Raw genomic sequence first — 13708 nt, forward strand, 5'->3', positions numbered from 1 at the left:
TCGGGCTGAGCTTCGCCCAGCCGCGCTCCTTCCGTGCGCTTCCATCCCGGCCGCACGGCGCTGCGCGGTGCCCGCACTTCGCTTTCGGAGCGGTTTCAGAACGGCCTTCAACCTCACTCGCTCGGCTCGTTTTCTCCCCGAGCGCCGCGCGCCGCTCCTGCCGGGAGGCTGAGCCGCGCCCCGCCGCCATAGCGGAACTTCCCGCCCTCGCTCCGCACCCCGTGCCAGGCGGCGCCGCGCTCTCCTGTAACGCCGTTTAACTGCGCCTCAGCGTTCCGCTTCGAAGGCGGCTAGCTAGAGGAAGACAAGCCCTCCTCGCTAAGTCTTAAACCCGAAGTCCGTCCCCGAAGCGCTACGAGAGCCGTCCGCTTCCGACGCGGCCTGAATTTCCCGCTCGCTTTGCTCCGCGCTCGGTGCCGCCCCGGAACGCCGCGTGCCGCCCGCGTTTCCCGCGGAGCCGTTTGGAGCCGCACAGGGCGGAAGGAGCGGCGCCGCCGGGGGACCTCGAGCTGCTTCGGGACGGCGGGACGCAGCCATGGGGAAACGGCAGCACCAGAAGGACAAAATGTGAGCGGGGCGGGGGCCGAGCGCCGGGGCGGGGCGGGGGGCGGCGGGACCGAGCGATCGGCGCGCTGACAGCGCTGTGCCCGCAGGTACATCACGTGTGCCGAGTACACGCAGTTCTACGGCGGCAAGAAGGCGGGTGAGTGCCCCGCGGGGGTGTGTCCGTGTGTCCGTCCGTGTGTCCGTCCGTGTGTCCGTCCGTGTGTCCGTCCGTGTGTCCGTCCGTGTGTCCGTCTGCGTGTCCCTCCGTGCGCGTCCGTGTCGGCACGGGCAGATCCCGGAACTGCACGTTAACGCCGTGTTTTCTCTCTCACGAACAGACCATCCCCGAGCTAATTTCAGGCGGATATCGTTTGATCACTGCAGGTAAGGCGGCATGTTATCGTTGTTAAATAACCGACGTTTGGGCCCAATGGTTGCGCTGAGCTCAGGGCCCCCAGGAGCTCCATCGGCCTGCCCTGACGGCACTGCGGTGAGAAACGTGCAGATGAGGACTGAAACGATGACTGCGCCTCCTACATGTGCTGGGACTGCATCCCGTGGCTGAAGGAGTGCGCGTGTGATGAAGTGGAGCGGTTATTGCCTGCGTGCCCATCTCACACGTCTGTGCCATCAGAACGTGGATCTCTTTTTTCCTGGTCAGATCGTGACTGGGTGGCTATCCAGCAAGCTGAGGCTGCCGTTAGATAGATTGAAGGGACAGTTATACTGTTGTTTTCTGCTGACTTGACTTCTTGAAGTGCTGATGGAACCTGCTGTGCTTAGGGAGCGTCGCAGCATCTGCCCTGTGGCTGTGGGTGCTCAGCTGCGAAAGCCGTTCAGAAACTTTGTTTTTAATGGAACTTACATAGAAGCAGGCAGTGGGTGTTGGTGACTGCTGTGTTTTCATTGGTGTTGGCCTTTCTTTAGCATGCAGCAATCAGCAAAATGTTGTTAACTTCTATTGTCATCATGATTTCCAGCTGATTTTGCTAAAAAAAAGTTTTTTTTTTCCTAGTTTGTCTCTGCAGCCATTTGAATACCCGGTTTGTACACCAGATGGGATGGTCTTTGACATACTGTAAGTTCCTGGCTGTTCTTAGCTCTTGTTGTTTTGCTGTGTAACCATCCTTTGATCCAAGCAAGTTGGCAGAAATTTATTGTGCCTGTTTAAAATAATAGAGGTTTCTAGTGGTGCTTATCTCATAATTTTCTCCCTTCTATTTTCAGAAGCATTGTTCCTTGGATAAAAAAGTATGGAACCAATCCAATCACAGGAGAAGTAAGTGATGGTTATATTCACTGATATGTTGACTTTCTGTACGTTCAGTTTCCTGTTTAACATGCGGAAAAAAAGTGCTTCAGTGAAAGTAAATGAAGTTGAACGGTAGTGAAAATATGAAATTTTTGGCATCAGGTTTGCTAAAATGAAAGTGCAGGCTTACAAGATGAGCTTTCCTGCCCTGTTATAAGCAAATTCTGGTCCATGCGGGCAGGGTGCTGCCTGGCTCATCTCTTCATCTATGCTGAGACTTGCAAAGACTTTCCCAGCTGAATATTAGTGCAGTTGAGTTGTAGTTTAATCTGCAGCATTGCTGGAATTATCTTGACAATATGTCTCAGACAGCTTCTCTCCCTCTGCCATGATAGTTAACTGACCAGATCTCACACTATGGCCAGTGCTGTAGTGTTGTCCCCCCTCCCCTTTTTCTATGTAAATGGTAACTTTGAAGGGATTGCTTTCTGTGTGAAGCTCTAGAGGACTAGACAGATATGAAGTAATGGATTGTTGAAATCGTTTTGTCTTCTGATACGTTAAAAGAGAGTGAGTTCTTTTTGAAGATGTAGGTTTTAAACAGACGTTGTTGCTGGTTTACCGAGATCCTTTCCTTGAGCGAGCGCAGTTACTTTCCTGACCACGAGGCGGCAGCCGAGGCACGGGATTTGGGGCTGGTTTATGGTTCGGCTGTGATTTCCTTTGAAACATCCTGTGTTTGATTAAAGGTGTTCCCAGCCGACGGATGCAAGGAGACTATAACAGTATTCAGGCAAAGTAATTTAGCTTGGGCTTAGCTCGTGCCCAGGGACGAGAAGCCTAGAGATGAGCTTGGTAGGGTGGGTTTATGATGGTGTGGGGCAGAGCGGGGGCCGGCCAGGTGCCACCTCGTGTGCAGAGCCTGGCTGAGCTGCCCTGGCAGCACGTAGTGAGCGTCCACTGCTTGTGTCTGAATGCAGGCACTGCTGTTTTCTTAAATCATTTGGGGGGGAGGGTTGGTAACGTGATGTTTGCCTGAACGTTTACAGCCACTCTCAAAGCCAATGATTTTATACCCTGAAAATAAAATATTGCAGCTAAGCCTGTTATTTTATAGCTTTGGAAAAGTCATTCTCTGGTACGTTTTTTAAACATTCGTAGCTACTTGTTCTCCCAAATGTTGGCAGCTGGTGTTACTGAACTTTATTGTGAGGGCATAAAAAAGTATTTTCAGTCAATCTCATGAAGATGCGCTGCTGGTCTTGGGGTGGCAGAGGCTTTTGAGCAGGTGAAGGAGGAGGCTGCCATTACCACCAATTGTGTCAGTCCCAGTTTGAAAATCAACACTTCTCACTGCGCTCAGAAAGCCTTTGGCTGTCTAACCACGGGAAATCCTGCCCAAAAGGATGTAGAAAGTGGAGCAAAGTTGAAACTTCCTTAATCTGGAAGTGTTTCTACCATGTACATGTTTTGAAAGCACAGATACAGAGGCAGATAGCACTGGTTATTGTTTCTTCGCTTCAGAAATGAACAGTGAGGAAGAGGGCTTGAGAATATGTTCTTGTTTTACAGTATTACGAATAGAGAAGCCACATTGTATTGGAGAATAAGAAATGTGTCAGCCTGGGTTGAAGGGTGCGGTGTTAAAGCACAGCTGAAATTCCCACCTGGCCCTGCAGTTCAGCGCTGTGTGCCAGCATCTGCTTACAGAGCCCGCTGCTGGGCCGGCCGTGTGTTTGTGGGCAGGGTGCTGAGCACGACGCCTTGTGGGCAGGCATTGGGCGGTGCTGGCGGGGCTGGGAGGCACTGCGGCCTGAGCTGAGCATGTGTGAGTTCAGGTTTCACGTGACCCCTATGGGCTGAATCAGTGCCGTTGTGGCTTTAAGCTCTGGCTCGCATGGTAGATGTGGTTATTTACTGCAGGTTGTGGTTTTAGCCGTGTTATTCCAGGTGTGTTTCCAGTTAATGAGCAGCAGATGATGGATATCTGTGCAGAGGGTCTGTGGTCTGCAGGTGACCTTTTGCTGGTGTGGCTCCTGGAGCTGTCAGGGAAACATTGCTGCTGTTGGCAGAGTTCTGTATGCTGCGTTTCCAGAGCACAGCTCCACCTGCCCGCAGCGTCGTGCTCTGAGGGCTGTGATGGCTGTTAGAGCGTGGTGTACTGCAGCACCACTCAGATCTGCCCTCAGCTGCCTTCAGCTCTTCTCTTCTTGAAAAAGTTTTTCCCATAGCAGAGTGGTGCCCCTTCTGGGTGCTTTGGTTCTTTGGACAACGCTGGGAAGAAAGCACTGCGTGGTGCTAGAGAGCAGGCTGCCCCGAAGGCAGGATTCCATGGTCAGTGCTGAACTGAGAGGGAGATTATCTGGCTGGGTGAGATATTTGTCACGACTCAGCAAACTTCAGGTGAATGGCGTGTGACCCTTCCATACATTTGGTTATTTTTTTCCTCTCAGAGTCTGAGCACAACTCCTGAGATCAAAGTAGTGTCCTACATTGCCTTACTGGGGATTTGGAAATGAGTGGTGGTTGGAGCAGTGACTCCAGGTCTCGTTTGGTTGTAGTGCAACGGATACAAAAAGGGGAATTGTAGCTTTTTAGCTCTTCAGCTGCAAAATTCAAAGTCTGTTTCTTAGTTTTTCTGATGCGTCTCAGTCGTATCCCCACTGCATGGGTGCAAACACCAGTTGCCTTCTTTCCTTTTTTTTCAATTTACGTAAACTTTCCTCATTTTTTCACATGTTTGAAATGAAGAAAAGAAGCATTTTTCTCATTTATCTGTAAAAGTTTCCGTCTGGAGTGGGAATACAGCTTAGTGAGTACCAGCTTATTAAGGAGCAGAGAACAAAGCTTACAGCAGTAAAACCAAGGCAGGCTTTGTTGCAGTGATTCAGACGCTGTCATGTTGTGGAGCTCAGGGTGCAACCATCAGCAGCGTAATCCTGGAGGGCTGGCTGAGGTCTCCTGCTTCCTGGCATCTGCTCTGCAGGCAGCATGCTCTGCCTTGACCTGCTGTTTGCTTTCCTGGTGAGGGATCCTTTTGATGGCTTTTCATCTGAGAGGTCTTCTGTCGCTTCTGGGTCTGACCAGCTAACTCTGGTTTTTATTTATGCCAGAACTCCGCTTTTCCCTCTTTGTGTTTACAGTTGTGTACCCAGGGCAGTGGAATGTAATGCTTCCTTGACGTTGCCTTGCTGAGACTTGTCCTTTCCTGTCAGGTGTTCTTGCCTTTAAGTTCTCTGTACTTCCTATGGTCGCAGTCATCTTCTGCACCTCTTCAATTATAATTTATCTTCTTTGAACGTGGATAATCATAATCACACAGAGTGACTGCCGCTGAAGCGATGGCAGTGCTGTCTGGTGTCTTCCTGAAATTCACATGGTAACACTTTGATTTATTACTGATGTTGGTTTAAGACAGAAAACGTTTCCTGAGCTTGTGCTGAGATGTGAGGGTGCTGTCAGAACGTGAGGATCTTCACTTTCTCTCTGGGTTTCAGAGGCCCATTTCAGAGGCCCATATCTGTGAGTAGGAGCAGCTGCCCCACGCAGCTCTGTCAGGGCGCCCTGAGTGCAGCTGATGTGCAGTGCTGTGCTTTGCAGAGCTGTGCTGTGCAGAGCTGTGCAGTGCAGTGCTGTGCTTTGCAGAGCTGTGCTGTGCAGAGCTGTGCAGTGCAGAGCTGTGCTGTGCAGTGCTGTTCTGTGCTGTGCAGTGCTGTGCTGTGCTGTGCAGAGCTGTGCCGCCTTGGCTGCAGGGATCATCAGCTGTTAGTCAGCAGTTTGAATGAGCTCGCATTTTGACTTGTGACCATGAATTTTCAAGGCCTTGGGATAGAAGCACATCTTGGTGTGATTCCTGCCCAGAGGAGCAGTTGGGAATTGGTGTGTTGTAACTGGAAATGGTCATACAAAACAGGAGGGCCCAGGGTGACACTGAGGCTGATAACCAGAAAAAGGACTGCTTTTTTTGCTGCGTTTTCCAAAACTTTCTCCTTTCTTATTGGTAAACGTACGGGTAGTTGGTCATTCCTCTTCCAAAACCATAGCTGTGCTTTGCAGTAGTGCCTGCAGCATCGCTAATGGCTGGCCTTTATCCATCTTGAAAGGTGAGTTTATTTTTCAGATCCTTGCATCTCTGGATCTCTGGACTGATAGGCTTCTGAGCGCATTAAGATTGAGGGTTTAGTCTTACGTATGGAACTGCATGTCTTTTTCTCATGGTAATTCATGTTAATGTGCTCTTTGGTACAGCAACACTATTGCTATCTGCAAGCTGTGCGTGTTAGCAAGCATACCTTTATGATTGTGTGGACAAGGTTTTGGGGACCATATGGTGTCAGTTTAAGTAAGATTTAAATGTGGAAATACAAAGGAGGTGGGTAATAAAACATTTTGGAACCTTTTGTGCCATTTTCATACCAGTTCAGTAGGGGGCTGGAAGCCACACACACTCAGTAGTTGTTCATATGATGCACATCTCATATTGATGCTGTTGAGCTGAACGTAGAAACCATAGCTTGAATCAGGAGGCCGTTCTGCCTTTTTTTGGCCTCTCGTCCTAATTTTCTCATGAAACACTGACTTGCATGACTGAAACGTATCTTATCAAACTAGCCCTGCTCTTTCCCATTGCATTCCCATGCTGTGTAGACTTGCTGAGGATTTCCAATGCCTTTTGTTATCATTAAATTCATTTACAGCATCTAAAATAAGCGACAGTATACATGGAGTTATTCAAATAATATTCTAGCATTCAAATAACGTTGTGGTATTTCTTGAAGAATAATAGCATGAAAAATGGTGTGAGGGCTTCTTGAAATTGGAGGTTGTGCGCAATGAGTAACAAGTGTAGACTCCAAAGAATTTAGTGCAAAATTCATCTGCCAGTGTTAAGTTAGATTTGGTGCTTGGTGGGCAATGCTGTAGTTCAGCATTACGGTTGGGTTTGGCTCTCTCCTGTATTTGGGATAACTCTGCTTGTTTGGGCGGGATGAGAACCCTCTCCTGCGCACATTTACAGGAGTCAGCTCTCGCTGCGTGTCGCCAGCTGCCCTCGTGTGGTTGGAGAGTCCGATGTGTCCGTTGGCTTTGTGTCCGTTGGCTTTGTGTCGCAGTCTGTATCCAACAGGTCACAGCCTCATTAACAAAACGAACGTGCTGCCTCAGACCGAGGGATTCAGGGAGTGTAACTGAAGCACAAGGATTGTAGGCCGTGTCTTCACGAGAGACGCGGCGATGACAAAGGATGATTCGGTTTGAAACAGCCGCCGTGCCCCGTCTGCACGCTGCTGCTGCGCCTCGTTAACCTGCGCTCCTAACGACCTCTGTGTGGCCACCAACAAAGGCAGCGCCCTTTGGGGTCAGCGACAGATGGGGTGCTGGGGCTCCTGGTGGCTGAAAGTCACCTGCAAGAGGAGGCAGCGAGGAGAGAATCGGCTGCCTTTGCTGGGGGCTGCTTTGGGCCCTTCCTTGCTGTGGAGCATCTGGTACCACATGCCATTAAGCACGCCTGCTCTCCCCTGTTCTTACTTCAGATGCTTTTAGCCATGGATATACAGCTTTGATCCCTGCTTAGGGGGAGAGATGTGTGCTTGTGGCTTTTCATCTTCGTTATGAATTTAGAATTTCAATTAGATCAAGTGGCTTTTGTTAACATTGCTTTTTCTTTTCCTCACTGGAAGTTGACTGAAACTGGGTGATAAATGTGTGGGGGGAGCTCAGGTCAGAAACAGTTTTGAACTTGAGCTGTACGTTCAATATTTGAGCTCTTTGTGTTTTATTGCTAGTAAGAAATTCATGGCAATGAGCACTTTAACTCATGTGAGGGCTCACTCACTGCTCTGTCTCTGGAAGGCTGGTGCCTGCTTGTGGCATGCTGGACATTGTCATGGCAACAAACTGACGGTGCTTAGAAAGCTTTGCCTTTTTTTGATAGAGAATAAGTAATAGCAGATTCACCCACGTGCGAGATAACCATGTTTTCAAATGAAATGAAGAACGTGGGTTGGGGCAGAGGGCATAAAATATGCCCTCTTTGTATCATGTTCTTTCATGGTATGCTGTGCAACGTGTTTCATAGACATATCTCTGTTTCTGTGCAGATCAGCATGGGTTTTCCATGCCAGCCCTGCTGGAAGCACAGTGTGCAGGCTGTGCTCTGCTCCGGGCACACCGCCTGCAGCTGTGTGACGCCACAGTTGGGTCCCAGCACCGAGCAGCCTTTCTAGGCCAGGCAGGGCCGTCCTTTGTAGCGGATCAGAGCCTGGCTTTGCCATCCTGGCCCTCCAGAGATTTCCTCTGACAAAAGCCTAACTCCCCCTCCTGTCGTTCCATGCGTTAGATGTGCCCATCGGCTTCGCTCTGTGTCTCTGGGCTGGACTTCCTGCATTTCCCACGCGTTTCCTCGTGGGCAGCTCTCAGCAGGTGGCACAGCAGGAGCCCCCCGAGATGTGGGGCTGCTGGGAGGCTGGGCACAGCGCAGCCATCGCCCTCGTGTCTGCGCAGCACCTCCTCACACAGCTCTCGTCTGGGAGCGGCTCCGGGCAGAACGTGTGCCTCACATCCTACACGAACATCGCTGCTGTGTTGTTTCTTAATTTACTGCTGACTTGTATGGGCTGGTCTTGGTGAGGAGCAGATGCCAGCACGAGCAGCTGAGGCACCACGAGTAACTGCTGCTGAGAATGAACCTTTTGTATGGTATGGAAAGATGTGACCCAAAATACCATGCAGTTCCCCTGGGTATCTAGTAAGGGCTTGCTGCACTTCTGACAGACTTCATACTTTGGCAGGTGAAGCAGAGCATTACAGCTTTTGCTGCCTTTAAGATCTGTTCAGGAGTTCAGTCTCTCTTTTCTACTAAATTTCTGTCAACCTATAAACCTGAATCTTCAACCACGTTGTGCTGCTTCTTAGGAAACTGTTTTCATTTTTGTTTAACGATGATCTGATCCAGTGAGCAGGGGAGATAATGTAAAGGCCTTTCTTTAAACGATCGGTGTTTCCAGAGGTATTTCTGGAAATTTTAAGAAGTTTTTTAAGAAGTTTTTTGGTAACATAATTCCTGGGCTGCCCCGCAGCAGATGGATGCTGTTTTGTTATGAAGTTGTTTAAGTTCATATGTTCTTGTGGTGGCTCTGCTGTCCCCCTCTGCTTCTCTGGCAGTTTTGTTCTAGTAAAAAGATCAATGAGTAAATAAATAAGGTTTTGCATTCAGTTAGTCATTTCGGACTTGCTGTTGCCTTTGCCTTTTCTTTGTAACCTAGCAGCATGCAGACGATGCTTTCCTTTTGTTGGTGGTGTGTTTTAAGAAAAACAGTGTCACCCAACCTGGCTTCTCTCTTCCTTCCTCCATCTGCTTTCTATTAGCTCTTAACTGCACTTCTGGCTGATACATTAGAGAGATGGTTACCTGTCTGGCAGCCCATTACCAAATATTAAGATTACCAGTGGACAAAACTGCTTGGAGAAGTGCCTTCCTGCAAGCAGATGAGCCCAGCTGCCATGGTGTGTGCTGCCTGAACCAGAAGTAGAAATTCCCACTGCCAGGGTTTCTCTGATGTGGTTATCGCCGTTTGCCATCAGGACTGAACTGGCAGAGCCAGCCCCACAGCTGGCAGATCTCTGCTCAAGTCTGTTTATAAAAGCTGGCTGCGTTATGAAAATCTCCCTGAGCTGCTCAGGTGCCTGCTTTGGGAGAGCTGATTGTTTCTTCAGAAAGGCCCTGTGCTTTGTGTGCTTTTAACAGTCCATTTGGCAGCAAAACCGTTTCTGATAGCTGATACAATCAGAGGGTTTTTTTCCCACTGAGGTGCTGGCTCAGTGCAGGCTGGCAGGGCCAGCTCTGGATGGGGTGCTGCCCTGCTGGGTGCTGCCCTGCTGGGGGCACATCGCCCCTGAAGGGGTGAGGCAAAGGAAAATTACAGTTATCTTAGGACAGGCAGTGAACCTGGTTGCCAAAGCAGCACACTGCTGTGTGACTCTCTTCAGAGGTCCCTTCCAAACCATTGCTTCTGATGGGCAGCAGCGCTGGTTGCCTCTGCTTCTCATGTCCCTGGTCGGTTGGTGCTAGGGCAGGGCCGTGTCACCTCTCTGGCCCGCTGGCTTTGCCCAGCCCCGTGCTGTGTCAGACTACAGTGCCATAAATAAATGGGCCGTGTCCCCGTTCCCATGTGCTGTGAGCCTTGTTCTTGCGGCTGTAACCTGCATTCCCAGGGGTTTTTTTGATTCAGACAACTTGCAACATAGTGTTAATATATGATGCTCTATTAAAATACTGACACTGATGTTACCATTTCTGTTATTTCCATGTTTAGATTCTGTTGTCATTAATTTTCCTCGTGCTTCATTTCCTTTAGAAACTAGATGCCAAATCCCTTATAAAGCTGAATTTTGCTAAGAACAGTGAAGGTAAGTACACTAACTTTCTGTTCTTGTTGGCTTGCTTCTTTCTTAATGAATGCTTTAATAAATCCGAGTTTGTCTCACTCATGGTGAGGTGACATAGCTTGTGTTCTGTCTTGGCTTAATGGTTTTTTTTAGAAGAATAACTGCTTACTGTAATCAGTGTGTTCCTTTAAGGCCCCTGTTATTCTCTGTTCAGGGGAGCTGTGAATTATTCAGCAATTCCTTTGTAATACAGCTACCCCTGGAGTAAGGGAACTTTTACTTTAAGGAAATTTTCAGAAATGGCTCTTTCTGTATTTTCTCTTTTTCTTTTTCCCAACTTACATATGCCATTATTTGCGGTTCTCTTGGTTTTGAGCAACTTTTTGTTTACAAAAAGAATTGGTTTCAAATGAACATGAGGGATTTTGCCACTAGAGGCACATGAGAAAGCAGCCTCCAGCTGTATTTCTGCAGGATTAAAGGTATAAAATCTGCCATCAGTGAGGATTCTTGGAACAAAGTAGAAAAGTGGAGATGAATTTCTCTTTTGCAAGACAGGTAATGACCTCTTCGAAAGGAGACCGGCAAAGATTGGGTGGGAATAAAATTCTGGAGTGTCTGTTTCCTTATCCTACAAGGGTCCATAGATCACAAGGTCTGTTCCCTGCCTGATGGATTTCCTCTGTGTTTTGTGTTCCCTCTGTCCCAAGAGCAGGGGGTTAAAAATGATCAGTAGTAACTGTAGCCAAGGTTCTTGAAAGACATTGTGAAACTTTCTTGAAAGACATTGTGTACTTTGCTTGAAGAAGTGCAGTTCATAATGCTGGGGTGGAATGACAGCAGCCATGCACTCCTTGAGTTCTTTCCCATACAAAGGTGAATGCTGTATCATTAACAAATTGAGGGAAAGAGCAGTGAAATAGGGAGACTAAAATGTTATGGTTCTTGTCCCTCAGTTAAACCTTTATTTAAATCTTTACATTTAGAATCCTTGCTATGTCATCAGGTATAGCAGTCCCCTCCACTTCATGATCTTAGTGGAGTTCCTTCTTTCAGTGCCACCTCGGGCTCTGTGCTTTTGCTAGGATGGCACCGTGGTGGTTTGTTCTTTTTGCACGCAGCTAGAGCAAGGCCTCCCATTTCATTGGTGTGTTTGTGCACCCATCAGCTGGGCCGTACCTCGCTGCCTCTGCTAGAAGGTCCTTTTTGAACTTTCTCCTCAGTATATCTTTCATTTTCAACCTAGTGACACCAACAGAACTAGTCCTCAGCTGCTGCTTGCTTCTCCACGTTGGAGATCAGTGCCTCCTCTGGCCGATCCGTTAATCGGCAAATACTCCGCAGGTGCTTCCCTTCCTGTCCCTGCAGTGCTGTGAGCAATCTCTGTTCCGGCCTCCCTGCTGGTTTTGATTTTCAGATGGTAATTAGGACAAAAAGAACCAAACAGACCCAACCTATTTCAGAATCTCACCCAAACGCTCAGGTCTAGCAAAATAATCAAGTATTAACAGCCTCCTCTAATTGCTTCTGTGCAGCTCATCCCGACGTTTTCTTCTCCCTCACACGCTGGCTTCCATCAGTGTGCTTGGTATTGACATGCTTAATATTTATGCTGACCCTCCGGGAAATTCACAGCTTGGTGAGAGCAGAAGCTGCGTTCCTTATCGAACAACGTGCTCAGATTTAATGGCATTCTGCTTGCCACATTTGAATGCAAAACACTCTCCTCTCTGAGAACCCCAGCAGTTGCTATGAGCTTTCACTGGGTGTGAGCTCAACTTAATTTCTGGGAATGACACCAGAAGTAGAGTTCTGGGTGTGTTAAGGTGGAGGCCCATGCCCCCAGCAGAGCTTTAATTGCAATAATAGCAGTTATAATGTGATACTTCATTGATACCAATGCGTGTTGGACAAAGTTGTGTTGGGAGACTAAGGGTCCTTAGAAAAGTAGATTGCAAAACCACACTGCCATTGCCTGGTTTATAATTCTCTGAGGTGTCACTTTTCACTTTTTTTTTTTCCTCTTTGGTGCTGAAGAATCAAAGCAGTTAAAACACCGTTACGTATGCTGAATTTACAGTTTGTATTAGAAAGAAAGGTGAATATCCTTCACAGAAGTAACAGAAATTAGCTATTTCCAATGAGTGGTAAGGGCTCCATGCTAAATGCACACTCTTTGCCTCAGGTAAATACCACTGTCCGGTGCTGTTTACTGTATTCACCAATAACTCCCATATTGTGGCCATCAAGACAACAGGAAATGTGTTTGCCTATGAGGTATGTTGTGTCTTGCATTTTGTTGTTTTACACTTCAGAAAGGTAGGTAGGCATTGTTGTGTTTACGGCCAAGGAAATGAAGATCAAGGAGATGGACTGGCTTCACAAGCTGCTGTCTGACCTGTGCTAACAGCAGGTGGATGTCAGCTCTGTGTCTTCTACCATCTGTAAAATACTTCTCCTAGAAAATTCAGAGATTTTGTTTTTTGTGGTACTTCTGTGATGAATTTGGTTAAAATTATTATTATTTTTAAAGACACAGGAAAAACCTGATGACTTTTGTAGGGATTAAATCACTTTTCATTTTCAAGCATACAATGAAAACATTTCAGCTGCCAGTTGAGAATGAAGTGCAAAATTATTTTATCACGTGCACTTTTTGAGCGGTATTGTGTATTTACTTGTAATGTTTATGCATTAGAATTCATTTTTTAACACCTGTATCTTTCACCTGGCTGTTAGGCAGTTGAGCAGCTGAACATAAAACCAAAGTGCTACAAGGATCTCTTGACAGATGAGCCCTTCACCAGGCAAGACATCGTGACACTGCAGGTAAGCTTATGTCTTGTAATACAGGTGGTGTTACTGTTTTTTTCTCAGAAAGTGAAACATTATGTATATCCTTATTTGTGCTGTATCACTAAATGAATAGAGAAGCTTTATAAGTAAAATGTTTTTAACCCAAAGAATGCAAAGGACATACTGCATGACAGCTTGCAGCCATACCTAGATTTTTCTTATTCTACTCAAATGCCACCCAAAGCCAACTTGATTAGCTGGGGGCAGAGCACAGCCTGAAATGGTATGGACCTGGCTGTTCCAAGTATTGCTGTGTGTTTGGTGTAAGATCCTGTTGTGATTTTCTTCATGTGAATTGTTAAAAGACAAACCAGTGTCTCCTCCCTAAATTCTCTTGCTGTCAGCACTGTGTGCAGTTTGTTGGCTTTGCCCTGCCAAGCTCTGCCACCTGTGGCTTTGGTTCTTGGCCAGAGTTTGTGGCTGCAATCTGTTGTGCTTTAGCTCCAGAGCTCTGTCCCAAATCCTGCTTCTCTTAAAACAAACAAACAAACACAAAAACCTTTAAATTCTTTGAAATTTATAGTGTTTTCTTTTCCCATTGCCTCCTGTTAGCTGAGTGCTGTGGTGCCTGACGGTACTGGGATTGGAATGAGTGGGTAGCACTGACCCAACTGTTTGTCCAAAAGATAAATATAAAGAAAGTTGCTATAAAAGCATCCTTTGCTTTGC

The 13708-nt window shown here is 47.5% G+C and overlaps 1 protein-coding gene across 2 annotated transcripts in view; it reads left to right on the top strand.

The window, feature by feature from the left end:
• The first annotated feature begins 217 nt into the window (after positions 1–217).
• The window catches only part of PPIL2 (peptidylprolyl isomerase like 2), a 56467-nt gene continuing 42976 nt past the window's right edge, over positions 218–13708 (top strand). The window contains exons 1-8 of one of the 2 annotated variants that reach the window (XM_052691373.1): positions 218–567; positions 654–703; positions 885–930; positions 1562–1624; positions 1774–1825; positions 10153–10204; positions 12369–12460; positions 12923–13012. In XM_052691373.1, the coding sequence (XP_052547333.1) occupies positions 536–567; positions 654–703; positions 885–930; positions 1562–1624; positions 1774–1825; positions 10153–10204; positions 12369–12460; positions 12923–13012 (477 nt within the window). In that variant the 5' untranslated portion in view covers positions 218–535. The remainder of the gene's footprint in view (positions 568–653; positions 704–884; positions 931–1561; positions 1625–1773; positions 1826–10152; positions 10205–12368; positions 12461–12922; positions 13013–13708) is intronic. The other variant, XM_052691372.1, reaches the window with a different exon arrangement.

This window comes from Tympanuchus pallidicinctus, unplaced genomic scaffold (genome assembly GCF_026119805.1).
Source record: "Tympanuchus pallidicinctus isolate F22 unplaced genomic scaffold, pur_lepc_1.0 scaffold28, whole genome shotgun sequence".
Classification (NCBI taxonomy): domain Eukaryota; kingdom Metazoa; phylum Chordata; class Aves; order Galliformes; family Phasianidae; genus Tympanuchus; species Tympanuchus pallidicinctus.